The following is a 20,552-nucleotide window of genomic DNA, read 5'->3' on the forward strand; positions in this document are numbered from 1 at the left end:
ATGCAGGCATTGGAATTTATATCCATAGCAGTGGGGTGTACTGTATGTTGTCATGGACAAGTAATAGTAGACATGAGTGAGCATTCTGTTGTGTGTGGGTTTGTTTTGTATGGCATACATCAGTGTCTCCACTACACTTGCAATTTGCTCCTTTCTGCCGCATATATATATCTATCTATCTATAGATAGATATATATATATATAAATAGATAGATAGATAGAAAGATATATAGTATGTGTCATAAATATGATTTATTTATTTATGGTTTGTAACTACCAGAAGTCCCTGAGCTTCTTACATGAGAGTTCAGATTCAGTCCATGCATCTACTCTTAATCTGCCCGAGCTGCATAGAAAATTCTCTGTTTTGAGTCCCACAGGGTTCAGATTTAGATCGAATAAACTGGAAGAGCATAAAAGGGCGTCGGGCACCCCTGGCACACACTGGCGTAATCCACAAAGCCACCCCAGTTAGCGCCTCTCACCTCAGGCTGTTTGTTTCACTATGCATTGAAATCACAGGGCATCTGTTTGATGAAAGGGAAAAGGCTTTGCAAGGCCACACTAATACTAATTTACAGAGTCCATCCCCTGTCTAAAAATCCCCTTCAGGTAATCTGACACTTTCACTTTGATAGCAGGACAATGTTTTGCTCCAAAAACACATTTGGTCTACTACTGGCTCGCGGACTTGTGTCCATAGGCCACTCTTTGCTAGACAGCGGATGGCTGTCCCTTTATCAGTTCACTTGCTGAAATGATTTGTGGTTCTATGCTTGATCTGTAAACCCTTCACACATCAGTTTTTGTTGTCAAGAACACACAAAATAAATGAACTGCTTCTAGACCTACAATAATGACATATAACTATCTCTATAAGGGTAAGAGTTGGCAGTTGTTCCTTATCTGTTGTGTATGCTGATACTGATACATGTCTTACTTTAACTCAATGAAGCATATTTTCAAATGTATGAATGTGGTGTAATGCTGATTCCCCCAATTATGGCAAGATATATTACAGACCAGACTGTAATGCATTTATAATTAATGAGGGTCAATTTTATGTGCCACTGATTCTGTCCTTCCATGGAATCTGTGGGATGACAAGAGACATCACTCAATAGTTTGGTGGTGGCTAAAATCCTTAAAAGCTTATTGACTGAATTTAGTTATTGATTGATTGACAGAGGATCACTCGCAATGTTTGTGTGCAGCGCAGTCTAAACCGTTTTTTTTTGCTGAATATGATTTTTTTTATAAAGGGCAGCTTTCATCGATTGTCATGTTTGCTTGAAAATAATCACCCCTTTTGTGAGTGCAGTCAAACAAATCTATGCTTAAATGAATCGGGTAACAGGGAAGGAACAAACCAAACCAACGATTAGTAGGCTTGAATTCACATCTCTCGTTTATGAACAGTGGTAGACGGTAGTTGCGGAGGAACCGCCCAACGCTGGTGTAACGTGATTCTCCACGTTGCCTCTTTCGTCTGTTCTCGGTAGACTTCGCTTGCTCATGCTCATTCGCACTGCAGACTTTATTGCAGCTAACTGTTTCATACTGTCGCGCTGCCTTGGGTGGACTCGGATCAAAGTACACGGCTCTGATACGTCTCGTCTAACAGCTGGGCCTAGTGGAGACTCGTTTTTAATCTACCTACATTTGAGCTACAATTTCCAACGTGGTGGAAATTTCCTATCGGACTTCGAGACTATGAGGAGATTTTCGGCATGGGCTGTGTTCGCACTGTTGTCTCTGCTCGCAGTGAAAGGTAAGCGCTTCGCCCCTCTTTGTTGAGGTCTCTGACATGCGAGTTCATCAGATTTTTTGTCGGCTGTTGAGCAATGAATGGGGCCGTAGCCTACTTGAAACCTGGATGCTGAATAACGGTACTTTGCAAATGAGAGGCGGTGCACAATATAATTAACGTTACCATTCATAGTCTACGAGTTGCAGTTAAACAGCTGTGGAACATTGTGTCCAGAAACACTGGCAGTGACTGAGGGAAGCCTAGCCTATATCTTTCCAAACCAACGGTTATTGACAGTTGAAAATGTAGTATTTTTTTTACTCCTGTAAGTTGCATTTAAAATAGACGAAGATTTAAAAAAAAAATTGCCATCTGATCTTCTGATCTTACTAGTCTAGTAAGACAACGGTCCCTATAGGAGGCGGCCACTGAGAAAGACCAGTAGTCAATTATTGACAATTGGAAAGAGAAGAGGACAAATGTATGTCAAAGCCTTTTGTATCTGTCATCGCTGCATTGGCAGTTCATTTGGCTGGCATATTTGACATGGTTCAACCTTCTTTCATTTGTGTCCTGTGCACACCAAAATCAGTGTCTTTGTGCAGAGAATGGGAAATGGGCAAGGAAGTTGGGTTTTTGTTGAAAATGTACATTTAATGGATTTCCTTGAACAAGTACAGCGACATTAGGAATCAGTTCATACCAGTCACCATGAAAAAGACCATGTTTCCAGAAAAAAATAATAATAATAAAAAAACACCCTACACAGACCATGAATTATGGGGCCATGCATGAAGTGCCAAAATTTGATGGCAAAGCACCCAAGCCGGCTGCTGGAGGCACACCAGACATTTTGGCAGCGCCGGTTCATTGTAACAATGACTTGGTAGAGTGTGTCTCACCCTGCCGTACAGGTAACGCATAGGGGATTTGCTCCCATCCCCACGCATGCGCACGGCACAACCAGGCAGGTACCGGCGACGCTCGCTCTCCGTCTCCCTCCCAGACTGCGGAACACACAGGGAGAGGCCATGACTGAGAGACGTGCCGGGTAGATGAAGCAGAATTGCTCTCCCATGGCACGGTTAGAGATAGGGGGGATGGTGAGGGGAAGGAGTGCGGATCCCTCCCCACACCCACACCCCTTCATGTCTGGGTTTAACCGAGCAGCAGGCTAGCCTGTCTGCCAGGTTTTTGGTATTCAGTGCAGGTAATCACTGCTTTAATTGAAGCCATTGTTCCTCACCCAGACTCGCCGTGCTAGATTTCCTAACATTGAGGTGGGTGAGATGTCGCCCACCCTTCCGCACTCCCACTATCCCATCCTCTGCCCCCCCCCCCCCCACACACACACCCCCACCCCACCCACCGTCACCTCCTGCCCCAAAAGAAGCCCCCTTGTTCAGATGAATAGAACGCCGGGGTAGCGACGCTAAGACTCAGCTGTGTGTCTGGCAGGCTTCGACAGCATCAGACCCCCCCCATTCCCCCTGTCCTCCTGCTCCTCCTCCTGAATGAACGCCTCCTTTCTCCCTCTCTCTTTCTCCCTCTGCCACACCCTCTATTATCGATGTAATTAGATCAATCCAAGATGTGTGCCATGTGCCACGCGCACCTGAACAAGCCCCGCAATTGATTATTTATTACCTCATCAACCCACCGCAGGGCAGCTGTGAGGCCTGCTGTCAGAATTCCTTTTTTTTTCTTTTCATTTTCTTTCCAAATGAATACCCACTGAGAGCCAAACCTTTGCTCGTCCGTGAACATGAAAGGCATATGCCGGCTGCTTTCATATGCGAGTCTGTCTGACCCAGTCTTATCAGTGTCCTCTCTGCATTGCATCTTTAATAATCCCCGTGCCCAGCTTGAGAGTGGACAGGGTTCGCCGTTAAGCAGCATTTAAAAAACATCCCGCTGGCAAATTTGGGAATACTTAAATATGTTTCAGCTCATTAAGCCGGCAAACGGCAAAACTGATAGTGTGGCCAAGGACAAATCCCTGAATAGGGACTTGCTGTGGTTGAGCAGTGGGTCTTGTAGATTAGGTGTTGTCACGTGACCAAAGAAATCAAGTCTGCTGAGACGGTTCCTGGCTCGTACAGTAGGGTGCGAGTGTTTTTAACAGTGTTTCTAATCCTGGACTAGACTGCATACAGTTCGGGGCTGAGGTCTCAAATGGAGAATCAGAGTGAAAGACTGCATTGGTGGAGATTAGTGAGAAGCAAAGAATGGGGGGGAAGAAAGAGAGAGAGATAGAGATAGAGAGAGAGAGTGTGTGTGTGTGTGTGTGTGTGTGTGTGAGTGCCGGTAGAGGTTAGAATAAGGTAAAGGGAGTAATGTGGCTCTGACCCAGGCTAGCCGATTCGTACACAAGTGCAGTGTGCTGGTGACTGACCCCATGCTATAAATAGCCACAGGAAGCTGCTGTGGACAAACAGTACCATCTTGCATGAGATAGCTGTGTTTTAAAGGCACAAAGCCACAGACACACTTATGTTTCTCTGTCTGTCTTTTTTAAGTAAACTGACATGCCGGTTGACTATTGTTTTATTTGCTGAAATTTACCACCAGCCCTAACAGCTAACTCACTGATTAATGTGGTGATACCGGCCAAATGAGTCCTAATTTAGATCAATAACTGGTAATGCATGCCACCACAAAGAGATTAAGGGAAATGGAGACTTGTAGAAGATAACCTTTGACCTGTAATGACTCAATACAAACACCTAAAACAGAGTTCTTATCATGGCTGATATAAAAGCAGATCAGTTAAAGAGGTTCCTCTTTGAAGATATCTTTTTTTTTTTAATCCAGTGCCTTCCCCATAGATTCTCCTCTCTTTGATCCTCCACCATGATGGAGTATATGTGGTAAAAAAAAAAACCTCTTTATGTGGGCCGTATGAACACAAAAGGTCCTCTGTCTATAGGCAGAAAGAATGAAGAGCAGGCCTGGCGAGTGCCATTTTCTTGGCCCCTACTAATCTAGCTGGGGTGGAATTTGATACATTCGAAAACCTCAGGAATTTGGCCATAGTCCCCATCTGAGGACCCTTTTGAGTACGCCCACTCTCTCACTCCTTTTTTCCCCTTTGCTCCTTTACTCGCTAAGGCAGTGTCTGGCATTTTAGGGTAAAGGTCACGTGTGTCCACACATGACTGGGTGACACTAGCTTGATATACCTCAGGCCTGCTAGTTTTCGTTTTTTTAATCTGACTGTTTGTTTGTGTTTTTCTTCTCATCTTTGTCACAGTGCGGTGTGAGGATGGCTTTGATCTGGCCGATGCGCTGGGTACCGATGATGATGACCCAACACCACGTACGTAAGACTCCATGACCTCATCACCATCACTGGACTGTAGACAAAGCATTGGGACTATTGACCTAACTACATATGAGTGGAAGATGCATTAGTCTGGCTCTAGATCCATACAATACAATTGCCAAATGATATTAAAAAGAAATTGATTTGTTATGTGTAACTGGTGGGTATTCTTAGACATGTTCTACAAATAGTCTGCTGATATTAAATTTAATGGGTCTTCATGGGTCCTTTTGAATGTGCAAGGTGAAGCACAGAACCTCATCTCACACAAAGATTTCAGCCGGTTCTCTGTGCTAAAACAGGTTCAGAAGAGCTTAGAACAGCAGCAAAGCATGCAGACATGAGAACCACTGCAGATTACCACTAGGAAACCTTGAGAGCTCTGAGAAGAACCCCAATGAGTTCCCCAATCCCAATGGGTTCTTCCATGGGAACAAGCTAAATAATCTACTGTTATGCCTTATGAATGTGCTCTTAACCGACTGTAATAAATATTACACGATTGTAACCATGTTTTTAAATTTCTCCTCAGCCCCAGCTAAGCCCCCCAGTGGACCTGCAGGAGGAGCTACAGGAGGCGGTAAATAACCTTAATTGATTTATTTACCACCTACTTAGTGCGGTGCAGCTTGTGCTGTAAAACATGCTATGTTTAATATAGCTGGGTGTTAATGAGATGCTTATAATGTGCTGTGCGTCGTCCTGTCTAATTAGTGTGGTAATTGGCTTTTGACATACATTAACGTTTGCTTCTGCAGCAGTTCTGTGGAGAAAGTGACAACGCAGCACTGAAAGATTGCTATGCTGTTTAAAATAAATAAATAAATTGAAACCTGCTTTTGCACAAATGGTTTATCAAGAAACATTTTTTAACTTCACAGAACTGGACCTCGCCGAAGCCTTTGATTCGGACACGCCCACGATCAAACCGCCTCCGCCTCCAGCCCAGACCAAAGCACCAGTCAAGCCCAAGCCCAAGCCAGGTATGCAGCAAGAGCACATGATCTGCCTGGGCCACACATAGGCCTGGCGTGAGTCAAACACCTGTGTGACTGTCAGTCTCCCCCCTTTGTGTTAACTACTAACCTACTAAACATTTGCACAGGATTTCCTTTGTGAGGCAGAATGAAACCGCTTACTTCCCCTCTTCCTTTTCACCCGTTGCTAGTCTTGTGGAACTTGTGGGTTAAACGAAACATGACAAACTTGCTGTTCATAAAAACAAAAACACAAAAAAACATCCTTTTTTTGACAACTCCAAAGCCCCAATGAAACCTGAGCCCTGGGCATTGTTTTCCCTCGTGGGGTGCTCAACTCAACTCGAAGGAAAGCTGCCAGTGAGAGCAGCGGCAGTGGATTCACCCTTGTGGCTGCCGATTAGATGTTATCTTGTTACCGACACACAAAAGTTGCTCCTTGAGGGGCTTGGAGATAGCGTCTCCTGTCAATGGATATTGATTCCAGCGGAAGATATCCTCTCTTTCAAACCAAGAAGCCTAATGCTTCCAGCAAAGAAAACCAGTAATACGATTTCACGGTGAAAAAAATGCCACCTTCTGTTTCACAAACACACATCTGTGTTAACGAAACATCTAACTGAAGGATGCGGATGGTGGACACTAGTTGGGAATGAATGAACCCATAACCTGTTAACGGCAGCACAATATACCAACGTTATGTTTTTGTCCTCTTATTGCTCACTTCTGTCAGAATACGAATTTTTGCTTAATGTTTGTGACATAAGATATTAATCTTATATTAATTACATAATAAGATATTTTTCATTCTTTAAAAGAGGGGTAAGAAATGGCTTAGTTAATCATATTCAGGTACTGGCAGGCTGTTACAAAATGTGGACATTTTATACTAAATGATTTAGACCAGTCCTCCAACTCAGGACCTGCATTGCTGCATACCTTAGATTCCTCTCTGCTGTTGGTGAGATACATACACATTATTAATGAAGTCTGTTAGTGCAGAGAGAGACATGCATGCCTGTGGCTCGTCCGGAGCAGCTGGATAGTCAGACACTTGATCAGTGCAGTGCTTTTGCCCAGCGTCGCTCTCTAACCCCCACTAACCAAGCAGCGCACTCGCTCACACAGATGAAACCGACTCCGACTTCTTCGGGGCCACGGTCCGGCCAGGTCTGCTGCCCCGCACCACTCCAAGGGTGACCAGAACCACCAGTCTGCCCCACAGTGCCGCACCTGGTTGGTACTAGTTTACGGCCCGCGTAGACCCGCGTCGTCTGGGTGCCATGTGTCATCGTGTTTGTGTCTCTATAAGTCCCAATCATATGTGTGAAAACTAAGCGTACATACAACATAAATGTGTGCATATTCATATGTATATTTAAGTGTAAATGCATGTTGTGTGCGAGTACTTAATGGAACTGTATTATTTTGTATGTACGGCATGACTGTGTACGTATGCATGGATGCACACATATATGTTCTATGTTTTCCACATCAGACCGTTTTGATGGAAAGGGAGGCATCTTCTCATCAGTGTTTCACTTTCACCCTGTTGTCTCATTCTCTGTCTGTCTGTCTGTCTCAGTGAGCCTCGAAAAAGAGCACGTTCACGCTGTTTGTCTGAGTCACAACACAGCGGTCTCTCAGTCCCTCCCTCAGCGCGGCTGACGGCGTCCCCCAGCTGGGGTGGCGGTTGCCACGGGGTCCCACTGTCACCCCAGCTTTACCCCCATGACCATACCGAACCGTAACAAAACCACAATGAGGACCAGCATAAACAAACAGGCTCGCTCTAGAAGCTTTGATCCTGTCTACCCATGCTGAAAATGGGCCATGTGTGGCTGCCAATGGGCGCATTTGCCAATGAGTCTCCTGGCAGACATTTTGGAACCTCCCCACCCCTCTGCCAATTCCCCTCCCCTACTCTCTCACCCCCACCCGCAGTGCAGATGCTCTTTGCAGTCTGCACTGCTGGAGTAACTGTGACAAATCGTCTTTCGTTTGTCTATGCGTCTATGGTCATATTGTAATGCGCAAGTATTATGTGTGCACAGAGTGATCCAAAAAATCTCCTCAAGACCTTTCTCACCACTGAGAGCATGAGAAGTGATAGAACATCGTCATGATTAAAAGTACATCGTTGTAATGTATTTGTAGATCTTTTTGGTGGGCCTGGGCATTGGCTCTCTGGCTTTGCCTTTCTCCTTAATTCACAAGGTGAGTGCTTACAGTATAGCTATCTCCACCCGGCCGACCTCAAGCAGATGGGTCCCCCCTTATGTGCAGTTCTGCTTAAGGTTCCTTCCTGACTAACAGGGAGTTTTTTCTTGCCCCTGTTGCCATTGTGATTGCACTAAGGGGGTTCAGCCTCTGGGCTCTGTAAAGCGCCTTGAGACAATTGTATTGTTATGGCGCTATATAAATAAAATTGAATTGAATTGAATTTAATTGAATTGAATTGAATTACAGTATAGCTTCACTTCATCAGTTGATCGCTATGACATCAGTCATGCCTCGGCCCGCTCCTGACCACGTCTTCTGTCCCTGCTCAACACATGGGATTGAAATGAGAGCATTTAAAGTGTGGTGCCAGTGGTGAGTTCAGTCAGGTGTGTACAGGGCAGGGAAAGACGGGAATCGTCCAGAGCAAGAGGGGCCACAAGGAGCGGGATTGGAAACCTCTATTTTAAATCATTCTTCACCTACTGCTCCCACTACAAACAATAGGATTCCCCGAACTCCGAACCTACTTTGCCGATGATATGTGGGTCGGCGCTGTGGTTATGTAGAGGGATTTCTCAACCCCTTTTCTCATTTTGAGAGTTCGACCAGAGAAGACTCCCCTGGGCAGTCTACTATAGAGGTAGTGTTTAGTTTGACCTCGACAAAGCGGAATTGCTTAAGATGGTAAAAATATCTGTCTAGACGTCTAGAACACACACAGTAAGGCATCCTCTTTCTATAAATAGGCCTTCATTGCTGCGCAGCGTTAACGACGACTACTCGACGTTGAGATTTATCGTGGCACCCTCCTACCCATCCCTCTTTCATCCTGCCACTAGTTTCCTGTTGTTCACTTATGACACCTCCCCCATTGCCATTGTGTCTAAGTGTGTATGCTTGTGTGCATGAGGTACTGGTTGAATTGGACTGACAGCTACTGTTGGGTTGGGCTGGGATGACTCATAGGGCCTGACGACTTCGACCTGAGTGATGCTCTGAACCCCAACAATGACATCGGAGGAAAGGGCAAGGGCGGGAAAGGAGGTGAGTCATCCCCTACACAGCATCAATGCATTATGTGATATATAGTATATCATACTGTGCATTAAGATTATTAGTTTATTGTGTATAACATAATATATTTTCAACACTGGAAATACATACTAATTAAAAGGAAATAACTACATAGTCATTGTTATCACTTGCATTTGTTATTGTATTATCTCGCTCATATATTATGCATATATTATATATTAAGTCACCTTGGGTAAAAGTATCTGCTGAATATATTAACTTTAACTATAAATTTAAACATACCACTGACCTGATAGATGAATTTAATGAATCACATTATATTTCTGTACGAGGGCCCTAGCAAGTCTTAGTGAAGACTGTTGAACTCTTTTGTTTTGTTTTGTTGTCTCTTTTGTTTCACTCTGTGGATGTTAGGAACGACCTGTGAATTTACAGTCCATTTCCACTGCAGCTATTATTGACCAAAGCAGGCATGCGTTAAAATCAATACCATTTATGTTCAGTTAGGTTACTGGCTTTGAGTCAAATAGCTGTGACTATGGTGTGTGTGAGCCGGGGGAGGGGGTTGGTGATGTTGTTATTGGTAATGGAAAAAAAATCCATATTTTTAAATAAATTCAGAGTGAAAGGACATTTGAAATCGACAGCTGCTGTATTTGATCTGTAAGTGAGTTTCTCTTAGCGAGCTACTGGCTTAGTTGAACTTTCTGAAAGTTTATTTAATTGAGATTTTACGCTCTTCTGGCTGATGCCAGCAAAAAGCATCTCCACCTTGAATGTACTGGAGAGTAACCAAAACTGAACTTATCAAATTGAAAAATGTTCACACGTCTCCCTACTTCTATATTAAGTAGAAGTTATTTTTATTTACACACGCACAGTTTCTAGTCTACAGCGTCGACTGCTTTGGCTAAGTAAACATTTATGTGACGAGTGGTCCAAAAAGTGAAGATCAGAAAGTTGACCAGTTGTAACCAGAAAACAGTCACGTGACTTGTATTGCCTTCGTTCAGAGGGAGGGCTAGAGAGAGAGAGAGAAAGAGAGAGAGAGAGAGCATAACGGGAAACTAATAACTTATAGATATTATGTAAGCCTACATTGGGTTTCTATACAGCACACATCCACCTCCACTGGCAATTGCTAAAATGTTTTAATATAATATTAATATTAATATTTCTGTCATGTCTGTAACATATAGCTCACACATCGAAAATGCAGTGAAAGTTTATGTAAGGATGAAATAGGCTCCACACCGAAACTCAAGTCTCGCGTCTCACGCAGGTAGCGTGCACGTTCTAACCATGCTCTAAAATTGATAGTTAACACAGTCGCAACTTACACGCAACGCAGCCAGTAAAGTCCTTCCTCAAAGTAGGCCTATAGCATAACTCGTACTCCTACACTCACCAAAGACACAGCTTCATTTAGTTTAGTGCAATATTTAATGGACATTCTTTTGTAGTAGTCTATTAGGTTCACATTACTTTAACTATGTCCCAGCCATACACAGCAAAAACAGTCCTCCCATGTATCATCTTGGTAAAAAGTCCATATATGAGAACGTAGCCTCATGACAATACACCATTAATCAATACATCATCAAACCGCATCAAGTTGGCAACATTTATTTTGAACTGAATATTAGCTTATTTCCTTATTTGCTTACATTATAATACAAGCAAAGAATCTGAGGATGAGCAAAATGTGTTATTTTTAAATTTCAACTGAATAAAGAAGAGCATATCTGTATAGCCTGTAAGGTAGAGAGGCCCTTTGTTTGGTTTAGTTGTTTGCGTTAACATTTGTGTGACTTGTTTTTGTGTTTTTGTTTACATTTTAATTATGCTAAGAGATTCACAACTATAATAATAATGTTTATTTTTATTTATTATTTATCTTTTTGGGGGCACCCAAATGGCCAGCAGCAGCTTATTCTTTATGCAATTTTATCTTAATGTGATATATTTGTGCAGATGGCTATATTACGTTATTTGAATATAATGCCTAATAGGTGTAAAAAATATCATCATATGAATTTACTTTACTCTTACTCAAGTTTCAAAATTTCAAAATCTAAAATTTTGATGGGTATTTTTGTTTCATTAAGAAACTTTGTTGGGCTCTAATTCTGTTTGTTTTACCTGTTAAAACAACACACTTACTGATAGAAATACAGTTAAGAAGAGGTGCATGAAAGTCTTTGAATTTGATGTGACTGAAAGTGTGGGAGCCCTGAGGGTTTGATAGCGTCTCATGTCCCTGTCAGACAAAGGGTATGACGGAGAGGGCAGGGGCGATGGCCAGCCCAATAACAGAGGAGGCACCGGTGGTAAGAACCCCCACCCCGTGTGTGCCCGTCTGGGTTGAACTGCTGTAGTGAACCCACCCCTGGAGAATGCCTGTCTTCTCTCTGCTCTCTTTTGCTTTCTGCTTCCTGTCTCCCCCCAAAGTCTCTACAGATTTTTCACCCCCATACTGTCTTGGTCATCTTTAACACAGCCCACTGGGAAGTCATGTTGGGGATTAGGTTTCTCAGAATGGGCACAGTCGCTCAAAACGCAGCAAGCTCACTGAACTAATCAATAATCTTTAACTTCCACGTGGCTGTATCTAACTCTGAACACAGGGATGACTAACCAGTAGTCATGCATGGGTATTGTAGTTCTGAGTGCCTTCAAAAATGTAGTCTTTTCATTGTGATCTCGTGTGACCCACTTGATCTTGTCAGTTGGTTAATCTTTTTTTCTTCCTCCAGTTCTGATTTGTATTTTTTTTTTTTTTCGGGGACCCTATCTTTGTTTCCTTTCTCTAAGGTGGTCAGGTTTTTCATATCTCTTAACAGAATCAACCGCATGTTCACATGTTTTAAGAACCCTAAACAGTGGTCTCTCCCCTATACAGGTGGCCAGTTCAGTGACGATGACCTGAATGATCTTGGTGACTACAAACCTGACAAAGGCAAAGGTGATGATTATAATCGGATAATCAGTTTTTTTTACTAGTATAGTGCCATTACTCCTCATCAGGTTATTCAGATGAACTAAAATGAAATATGTTCATATAATAATGGTGTGTAATTAACAAAGTATGAAAGATGTTACCTCTTTACTTAAAATAAGTAAAACCACTGCAGTAGCTTATCCATGAGTCCTTGTATGTCTGACAGGAGGCCCAGGGGGAGCTGGAAGTAATGACCTAGATAATAATGAATACGGTAAGATCTTCTCTCCTCCACCACATACCATAGACACTAACTACATAAAGTTTGAATGTATAGTGTATATGTGTGGCAACATATTAGGTATGTTATATAGTCTATACCATAGACAGTATAATAAATACTTGAAATAGCAGTTCTGGTCAAATGTCATCTTGTGTCTTCCATCACCAAAACCTTTGTGTCCCCAGATGGCACTATGGCAGAGACAGGCACGATTGCGGGCATCGTCAGCGCTGTGGCCATGGCACTGCTTGGCGCAGTCACCAGCTACATATCCTACCAGAAGAAGAAGTTATGCTTTTCCATACAGCGTAAGTCCAGTGTACTTGTCTTCTTGATGCTTTTCCCCAGGGAAATGTAAAATGTAAAAACATTATCACTGATGACTGATTAATGTTTAATCATTAATATTGAATCAGTTGTCTGAGCCTTCACTGCTTTTATGTGAAATATTTCCTTCTTTTTGAGAGCATATACACATAGGACTCTAATTTCATTGATGCAGCTGGCAACACTTTAAAAGCCAAGCATGACCTAAAGCAAATTTAATGACTTGGAAAAATCCTTTTGCTAATTTCATAACATGAGCAAGATTCTATGCGCAAACAGCGCAATGCTGGGGGCTGTCCGCACACAGCCGTGGGAGTTCCATGCATACATGAGTTCCTTCAAAGCAACACCTGTTCCGTGAAATAATTTCCCTGTCTCCTCTGGTGTAAACCGCTCCGTTCACAACCGGAAAAGTGTTGTTTGCTGCAATGTAGAACAATTACTGATCTCCGTGTGAACGTTAATAAGGTACGGTTGAAGCATTGTAATTGGCTGATAAAGAAATAACTTCTTTGCCACCTCTACTAATTACTCAACCCATTTATGCTTGACTGTGCCCTGCTTCACATCAATGAAATTAGCAAATATAGGTATCCTCACCTATTCTCAATGCTTGGTTGCTGATGCACGAAGCCCATTTGCGGTGCTTGTTGCCCAATGAAATTAAGGCCCATAATGTTTTAACTAGAAGAAGGCGTAAAAGAAAAAGATGGGAAAAGCTGTGGGTAGAATATGAGAAGATATTAAATAATGATCTGGCAGGCTGTTTTGGCTTGACTCTGTCTCATCCTCATATTGTCCTCTCTCACAGAGAGCTTGAATACTGACATGGTGAAGGCAGAAAATCCAGACGCTGTTGTGTCTACGGAGCCCCAAGGTAAAGAGAACTAAAGAACTGCAAAAACAAACTTACTTAATGCAGATGTCCAGAAAAAGGCTGACACTTTGGTGCACTCTGCTTCATTTGTACTGTTGACACACGTTCATACGTAAGAGCTGCCCTTTACGGTCAGTTATCCAACGTTCGTTCTCTATAGCAGTTAGGTGTTAAGTGCTTTGCTCAAGGAAACTTAATTAAAAACGGAGGAAGAAGGAAGTTTCACTCACTTGCTTACCCTGCTCATATTTTTCTTACCAGTTTCCAGCCACAAGGGCGCTTACTGTAACTAGACCTTAGACTACTGCTGTCTTTCATCCTTATTGGATGAGTGAGTGCTGATTCACACCAAGACTTTAAAAGAGTGTAAAGTATCACCAGAACATAGATGGATGCTCTATAACCACAGTCATTGGTTTAAATGTGCAACGATGGCACTCAGTTTTTGACACTCAGTAATGATTGTACAAGAAACTGTGTTTAGTGGTAGTGGGTCTAATCAGACCTGAGGTGTTCAGTAACCGTGGGGTGGATAGTGGGGTGAGGGGCCGGGGTACAAGGGTAATTAATCACTGGCCAGCAGCTCTTTGTGTGGGAACAGGTTGGGTGAGGACATTATGGCCTATTGTTGGGGTGTCGAATATCTAAAGGTGTGTGTCAGCAGTAACGGGTGGATCAGTTGCAAAATCCAGATGCCAAAGCTTAATGAAGACTCCTCAGGACATACAGAGAAACTAATTGAGCTCATCATTGACTTGTTTTCCATTTATAATTCACTTTCACAAGTAGAGCCACAGACAAGGAACCTTTGGCAGTGATATTAGGCAGGAATTTAACTTGGTTCTCTCTATGATTCTAGTGCAACAGACTCTTCTTCAGCCCCCCAACGCAGAACCTCCCACAGAGGAAAATGTTGTCTAAACTGCAGTACCAGCAACCACCACAAGAGGGAAATAACTTGCACTGCTCCATGGTGACATGTGTACGGTATCACCCCTCTCCACAAATGAAAACAAACCTCCCCCAATGAATTACCATCGGCCCCTGTCTCACCTACCCAAACGTTATGTACATATATCTTTATTTATTTTGCCCTCTTAACTCTGAACACCACTAACAATGCCTGTTTACAATGTTATTAACCTAATTAACCACCTGAAAGACAATGAAGATGAGCATGATTTTTAAGTTAAGTTTCATTTGAAGAGATGATAAGGGTAACACTTACTCTTAACTGTCATTGTTTTTATTTTATTTTATCTTATGTGTGTTTTTTCTATGAAACAATATGTCAAAATTAGCACCTTGCTGTAATTTACAAACGTGAACAACCAGCAAATTGGACTTTGAATGAGAACCAAAAAGTTTGGATAATCATAAAAGAGAATACCACTCGCTCAGTTAGCTTAAAAACTTTAGCCAATAATTAGGATCTGACTCCTGCGTGGCACCTCCGCAAGCACATGCTGTAAGAGAGGCTTTTGACTGGTTGTTGATGGAAGTGCACTTATTTCGTTTGGGTTTTACTTGTTCAAAAGAAAACGAAAGATTCCATTAGATTTCCCCCTTTTGTAACTCTTACCCCTATTGTGTTTATAAGGTTTTTACATGGGCTGTATATATTTGCCTCGCTTTTACAGAGTGTTGTTGCAGTGGTTGAAGGTTTCTGTGTCATAGACGACACACATTTTTTTCTAATTGATTTAGAAATAAAAGTGAAAATGGGAGATAAACAATCGAAAACGTAAACTTTGAATACGAACCCACAGCTGCTTGGTATGATTTGCTTTTGGTATGGATAAAAATTAAGAAAAAAATGGCGCAAGGGAGGTCGTTGGACTTGGTGAACATTTTGTTTATTAGTTCTATTCAGATGTCTGTGATAGAGCACCTCTCCCCAAACGGAGAGAGGCAATCTTGAATGTGAAGTTATAGAGTTTCCTGTGAATATGAAGTTAACGTAACAGAATAAACAATGTAGAGACTGGAGTTGTTGTCAGTGTTAGTGTACGGTACCACATAGAAGCTATTATTGAAGTCTTAATTATGTTCAGTACTCTCTTATTCAGACCACTCTGGTTTTCAGCTGCGGCTGGATGCTTGGGTAGGAGGTTAGGGATTGTTATGCTTGTATATCGCAGTGTGAGTATCTACGGGTTTTTACTCGAATCGCTGTGTTTTTACGTGTCCTTATATACCCACTTTGTATAACCGTGTGTGTGTATATGTTTCTGAAAGTGTTTGTGTTTCACTTTGTCCTTCCCCTTTCCCTCTTAGACCAGGGGATGGAGTGGCTTTGTCATAACTGAACTTAGCATTTGTGTTGGTTGTTTCGTATAATGTTTTTTAATTGAGGTTTTTTTGTTCACCTTTGGACAACTGTTTTTGTCCTGCTTGGGACTCTGCTGCACCCGTTTCGGTTTCGTGGCGCCTTTTGCCTCACCTGACTCTAGGCCTTACCACGCCTCGTCCTGTCTAGTCTTGCCAGACACCTGTAGCCTCTCGCCTGTAACCAGTGCTCACTCGACAGCTCCTTGGTCTGTTCTCCGGTTCACTGAAACAGTCCCCTGTTCTGCTCTGGGTTTGAATTTGCTAAAAATCTGAAAAAAAACACCTCTCAGGCACATGAAATGTTTTTTTTTTCCTAAGAAGCTTTTTATTAGTAGATTGGACATACCATCAAATCTTTCACCACTTGGGCTGTCTTTTGACATTTAAGTAGCCATCATGGCAAATAGTAGTAAATAGTAAATGGCAAATGACCACCACAGGACAGAACCATTATCCCTCAGATGACCGTGGTGCTTCAGTCCTTTTAAATGGGTGGACAGAAGACTGTTTCAGGGCATGGGAACATGACCATAGCCAATAAGGTGCACCTTCTGCTGACCTCCGTTTGCCCGTCGATGCTGTTATTTCCAACACTGCACCGCCTCTCCCCTAGAAAGCCTTACTCAGCCAACTCATGCCGGGGGAATGAAGTACTAGTGGGTGCCAACAGCACGAGAGCTGCCTACTATGAATGTGCTAGATCTAGCCCATGAAACTGAATGTTTACCGAATGTAACTCTTGCAACTGTTGGCCATTTTGAAGGTCCATTTCCACTTCTTTGCATGATTGTTGGTATCAGTTGAGTAGTTTGTTCTGCAGTCTGATGTAGCATATATTGGTGCTGCTCTAGAATAAAATAAATCAACAACACCAAAGTAGAAACAATGACCAGATTTGCCTCTCCGTTTGTCCACTTTTGGCCTTCTTTCTCTGTTTATGCCGATGTGAAGTTATGGAGATGTTTTGTGTATGTTTGGCGATCCTGAAATGGAGCCGGTAGTAAAATGGTCTGTGGCATTACCAAAAATACCACCTATTTAGACAAAGCTGTTGTGACCTGTGACAATTTTGAAATGTTGTGAAGTGTCTTGACAATACTCAACATCTCTTGTACCATATCACATGAGAATGGCTTCAATCCAGACACATAGAACACATCCTGATGAACAAAAAGCAAGACTGTTACAAATTCATTTGTTTGGTACCTTTTGTTAACCCTGCCATGTAACTGCATTTCTGAGTCGGGACTGGTTCGGTGGAATAACTTGTGTTCGAGGTTGGTTGTAGTTTCCGTGGTTTCGAAATGTGGCTCCGTGATGATGACTGGACAGAGGCCGCAACACCTCACTGATTGTATACGCAATGGTGTGCACAGAACTGTACAGACATGCATGTTTTTGGACTTTTTCCTAGCTTGGTAGCTACTGACGGTTGGTTCTCTTACTGGATAGCTTTGGGTTTTCTTTCTTTTAATCCTCAAAGGCTTGGATAATTGATTTTCTGGTCCTGGGTGATGCGCTGCCAGTGAAATGCCATTTTGCCCCAACACCACAATGCCATACACAATTACATGCCCACACACACAGACACTCCATTGACCAGTCAACTGTAATATAAGGCTGCATATTGAACAGCTTGAATGATTTTCTCCTACTGTCAACCTTGAGGCCAGTTTACACTTGGCAGTGTTGTAAGCAATTTGCAAGTACCCGTCTTGCACATTTAGGAGCAAATGGAGCAACATTAATATAAGATGTATAGAGAAGAATGCTTGTTCCTGACACGTAGAGGCTTTATGTCCTGACCAAAACATTGTCAAGTGTATCATGGCATTAGATCTGAATAGACCTACTCTACAGCATCCCGAACATCATTCTCCAGTCCCTGTTTACTAGCATGAAGACTGCCTTTGGAGAACTAATACACACTCACAGGCAAACACCTACACTTAACAGGCTCATGCATTTTTGCATTTGTGCACATACACACACACACACACCATCACTCTCACTCTCTTACTAACACACACACACACACACACACACACACACACACACACACACACACACAGGGCTTATGATGGTACTAGGTGCAATCTTGTAACAATCTCCACCTTTAGGAGAGTATGCCGTTTCTATTCTGCTATAAAGGTTTTTAGCGACACAGATCTTTACTAACCTCTCCACTGTAGCTCACTGGCAATACATTACTGGAAGAGATCATTATGGTGAAATCTAATAAACTGACTGAAAGTCATCCTTTGTCATTTGTTTTTATTCACTTTTTTCCACTTCCCAATAGGCCTTTCGCTATCACAGCAATTACTGTCATTAATATTATGAATTTATCGACTTGCAGTTTACCAATAAAACCAAAAGTGTTGTATGTTTCTCCATTTTTCCAGATAGCTTATGTAAACTGTCAGAAGCTGTGACATGTCGTCTGCAAAGAGAGTAAAGAGAGAGAACAGAAAGGCGAGAGAGTAAAAAGTGGCCAATAGTCACTCCCAAAGAAAGCTGTGTTTATTGATCGACCATTCATTAGCTGCCCATGAAGTTACCTTGCCAACATTAGCTACTATTATGACTTAACCACTGCATTGATAATCTACCTAACTAACTAGCTAAGTTAGTGCAGTGTCAGTGTGCAGTGGTGTTGTGATTACTTTAACTCCACAGATAATTAGGCAAGTGCAACAAATGTAGCCCAGTGAATATGTAGCTAGTTAGCTAGGTAGCTAGCATGCACTCTTGCTAGAGCTAGCTAACTACATGCTGACTAGCTAACTGCTAGTTTACTAATCAGGTCTGCCTTGTTATGCACAGATGCAGCTTCAGCATTATCAACATTTATCTAGGAAAAGGAGGTGAGCAGCATAGACATATAAAGTTATATACATATAGTTATATATGTCTATGGTTGTTCCCCCCTCCCTCCTCAATCCTTTCTTTATTTCCGGGTCGTAGTTATGCTGTAGTTCCTTCATGTTTTTTTTTATCTGTGGGTACTTATTGTCCTTGGACATTGTGACATTTGTTTAAAAAGGGTCTCGGGATTTTTAATACGTGTGAAGAAGAAAATGTTGCGCAGAGTACACCCGAGAAGATGCCAACTGATGATCGGTGTGGCTCGGCGGACGGTGGCACCAAACAAGTTTAACAAGTTTGTGTAACATGATCTTTCTTGCTACACCACAATTAAGGCAGACGTTGAAAATGAAAATGCTGTATTTCTATATATGCACAGCATATTTGAATATTGTCAGAGTATCGTTGTATCGTTATATATGAGAATATCGTTATATATGTCTATGGTGAGCAGTATTTCAGTGATAATATAGGGTACTCACAGAGTAATCCATGAAGCCAAAGGACAGAACAAATGTATAGTTTCCACCCACTATAATATATAGCTACTATACACCCTATACACCACCCTTATTTAGTTTACATTTCTTCTGATGATTTTCATTATCGTACTTCAATTTATTTGTAATTTGAAGTTAGTGAATACTGAGTTTCATTCACTGTTTTCATTTAATAGATTTCTCGATTAAATTTACATTTACACTGCATGTTTCTTTTAATGCATCATATAATCTTATATAAATTGATCGTCAAGTACAGCAAATTCAACTGCATATAGTGCATCAATGAATGAAGGAGACAAGTTGAGGAACTAGGATCCTAGTTCTCTGGGTAAGTAAATACTGACCCCCAGTGGTGAGTAATAGTAGTAGCAGGGTATATAGTGGTCTATAGTAGTCTGTCAGTAGCCTGAGACAGCATTTTACAGAGGTGTTTGCTGCCGTTTGACAAACTATACAGGAGAAACAAAAGAAACACATTGGCCAAAAGTACTGTTGGATTTTCTTGCTAGAAAATAACACTGAGAGATGCCTTTCATGTACCTCTGACAACTCATCAGTGGTCATTGGCAGTGGGCTGCTAGGAGTACAGTATATGGGGTATTAGATAGTTAACACTAGACTACACTAGAGCTACCAGCCTACATAGGTACATTATCAAGGTTTGGGTTGTCAAGTTGGTTTTGTGGGTGCGCTTACAGCAACTGCAGCCTACGTGGAAGGTCTAGGTTTGGGGGCCCAATATTTTTTTTTTATATAGGGCCCAAAATAGTAGCTGTGCCCCTGCTATTGTAGTGAAGACAGAAAGTAAGCTTTTCAAAAAATGATCACCCTCCTGACTGGCCATTAAAAGGCATGAAGTTATCCACCACTGCCAAATTCAATGTCAAGGTCAGGGTGCATCCGACTGATATCCAATCCCATCAACAGACATCAGTTGTATGTATCTGAGATGATCATCAAATACCACCTTCATTTTTTGCTTCAAAACCTGAGCGTCCCTCTGCCGCGATGTCACATTCAATTCAATTCAATTTTATTCATATAGCGCCATAACAATACAATTGTCTCTAGGCGCTTTACAGAGCCCAGAGCCTGAAACCCCCTTAGTGCAA

General features: G+C 42.1%; 1 protein-coding gene across 4 annotated transcripts; it reads left to right on the plus strand.

Moving 5' to 3' along the window:
- Positions 1 to 1,393: 1,393 nt before the first annotated feature.
- On the plus strand, positions 1,394 to 18,326 carry cd99l2 (CD99 molecule-like 2). 4 transcript variants are annotated; one of them, XM_031584798.2, is made up of 12 exons: positions 1,394 to 1,771; positions 5,004 to 5,069; positions 5,608 to 5,655; positions 5,957 to 6,058; positions 7,181 to 7,288; positions 9,242 to 9,319; positions 11,578 to 11,640; positions 12,213 to 12,275; positions 12,478 to 12,525; positions 12,720 to 12,842; positions 13,673 to 13,738; positions 14,598 to 18,326. In XM_031584798.2, exons 1-12 carry the CDS (start codon positions 1,516 to 1,518, stop codon positions 14,657 to 14,659), a joined length of 1,083 nt encoding a protein of 360 aa, XP_031440658.1. In that variant the 5' UTR covers positions 1,394 to 1,515; the 3' UTR covers positions 14,660 to 18,326. The 4 variants fall into 4 exon arrangements, with proteins under 4 accessions (XP_031440658.1, XP_031440659.1, XP_012688282.2 ...); XM_031584799.2 differs by lacking the exon at positions 11,578 to 11,640 and having other exon boundaries at positions 1,396 to 1,771; XM_012832828.2 differs by lacking the exon at positions 7,181 to 7,288 and having other exon boundaries at positions 1,401 to 1,771.
- Positions 18,327 to 20,552: the final 2,226 nt, after the last annotated feature.

Source organism: Clupea harengus, chromosome 18, assembly GCF_900700415.2.
Source record: "Clupea harengus chromosome 18, Ch_v2.0.2, whole genome shotgun sequence".
NCBI lineage: Eukaryota > Metazoa > Chordata > Actinopteri > Clupeiformes > Clupeidae > Clupea > Clupea harengus.

Coding starts and splice junctions, on each gene's coding strand:
- cd99l2 (XM_031584798.2), top strand. CDS start 1,516: ATGCTCATTCGCACTGCAGACTTTATTGCAGCTAACTGTTTCATACTG. Junction 9,320..11,577: donor GGGCAAGGGCGGGAAAGGAG/GTGAGTCATCCC, acceptor TGTCCCTGTCAG/ACAAAGGGTATGACGGAGAG. Junction 12,276..12,477: donor CAAACCTGACAAAGGCAAAG/GTGATGATTATA, acceptor TATGTCTGACAG/GAGGCCCAGGGGGAGCTGGA.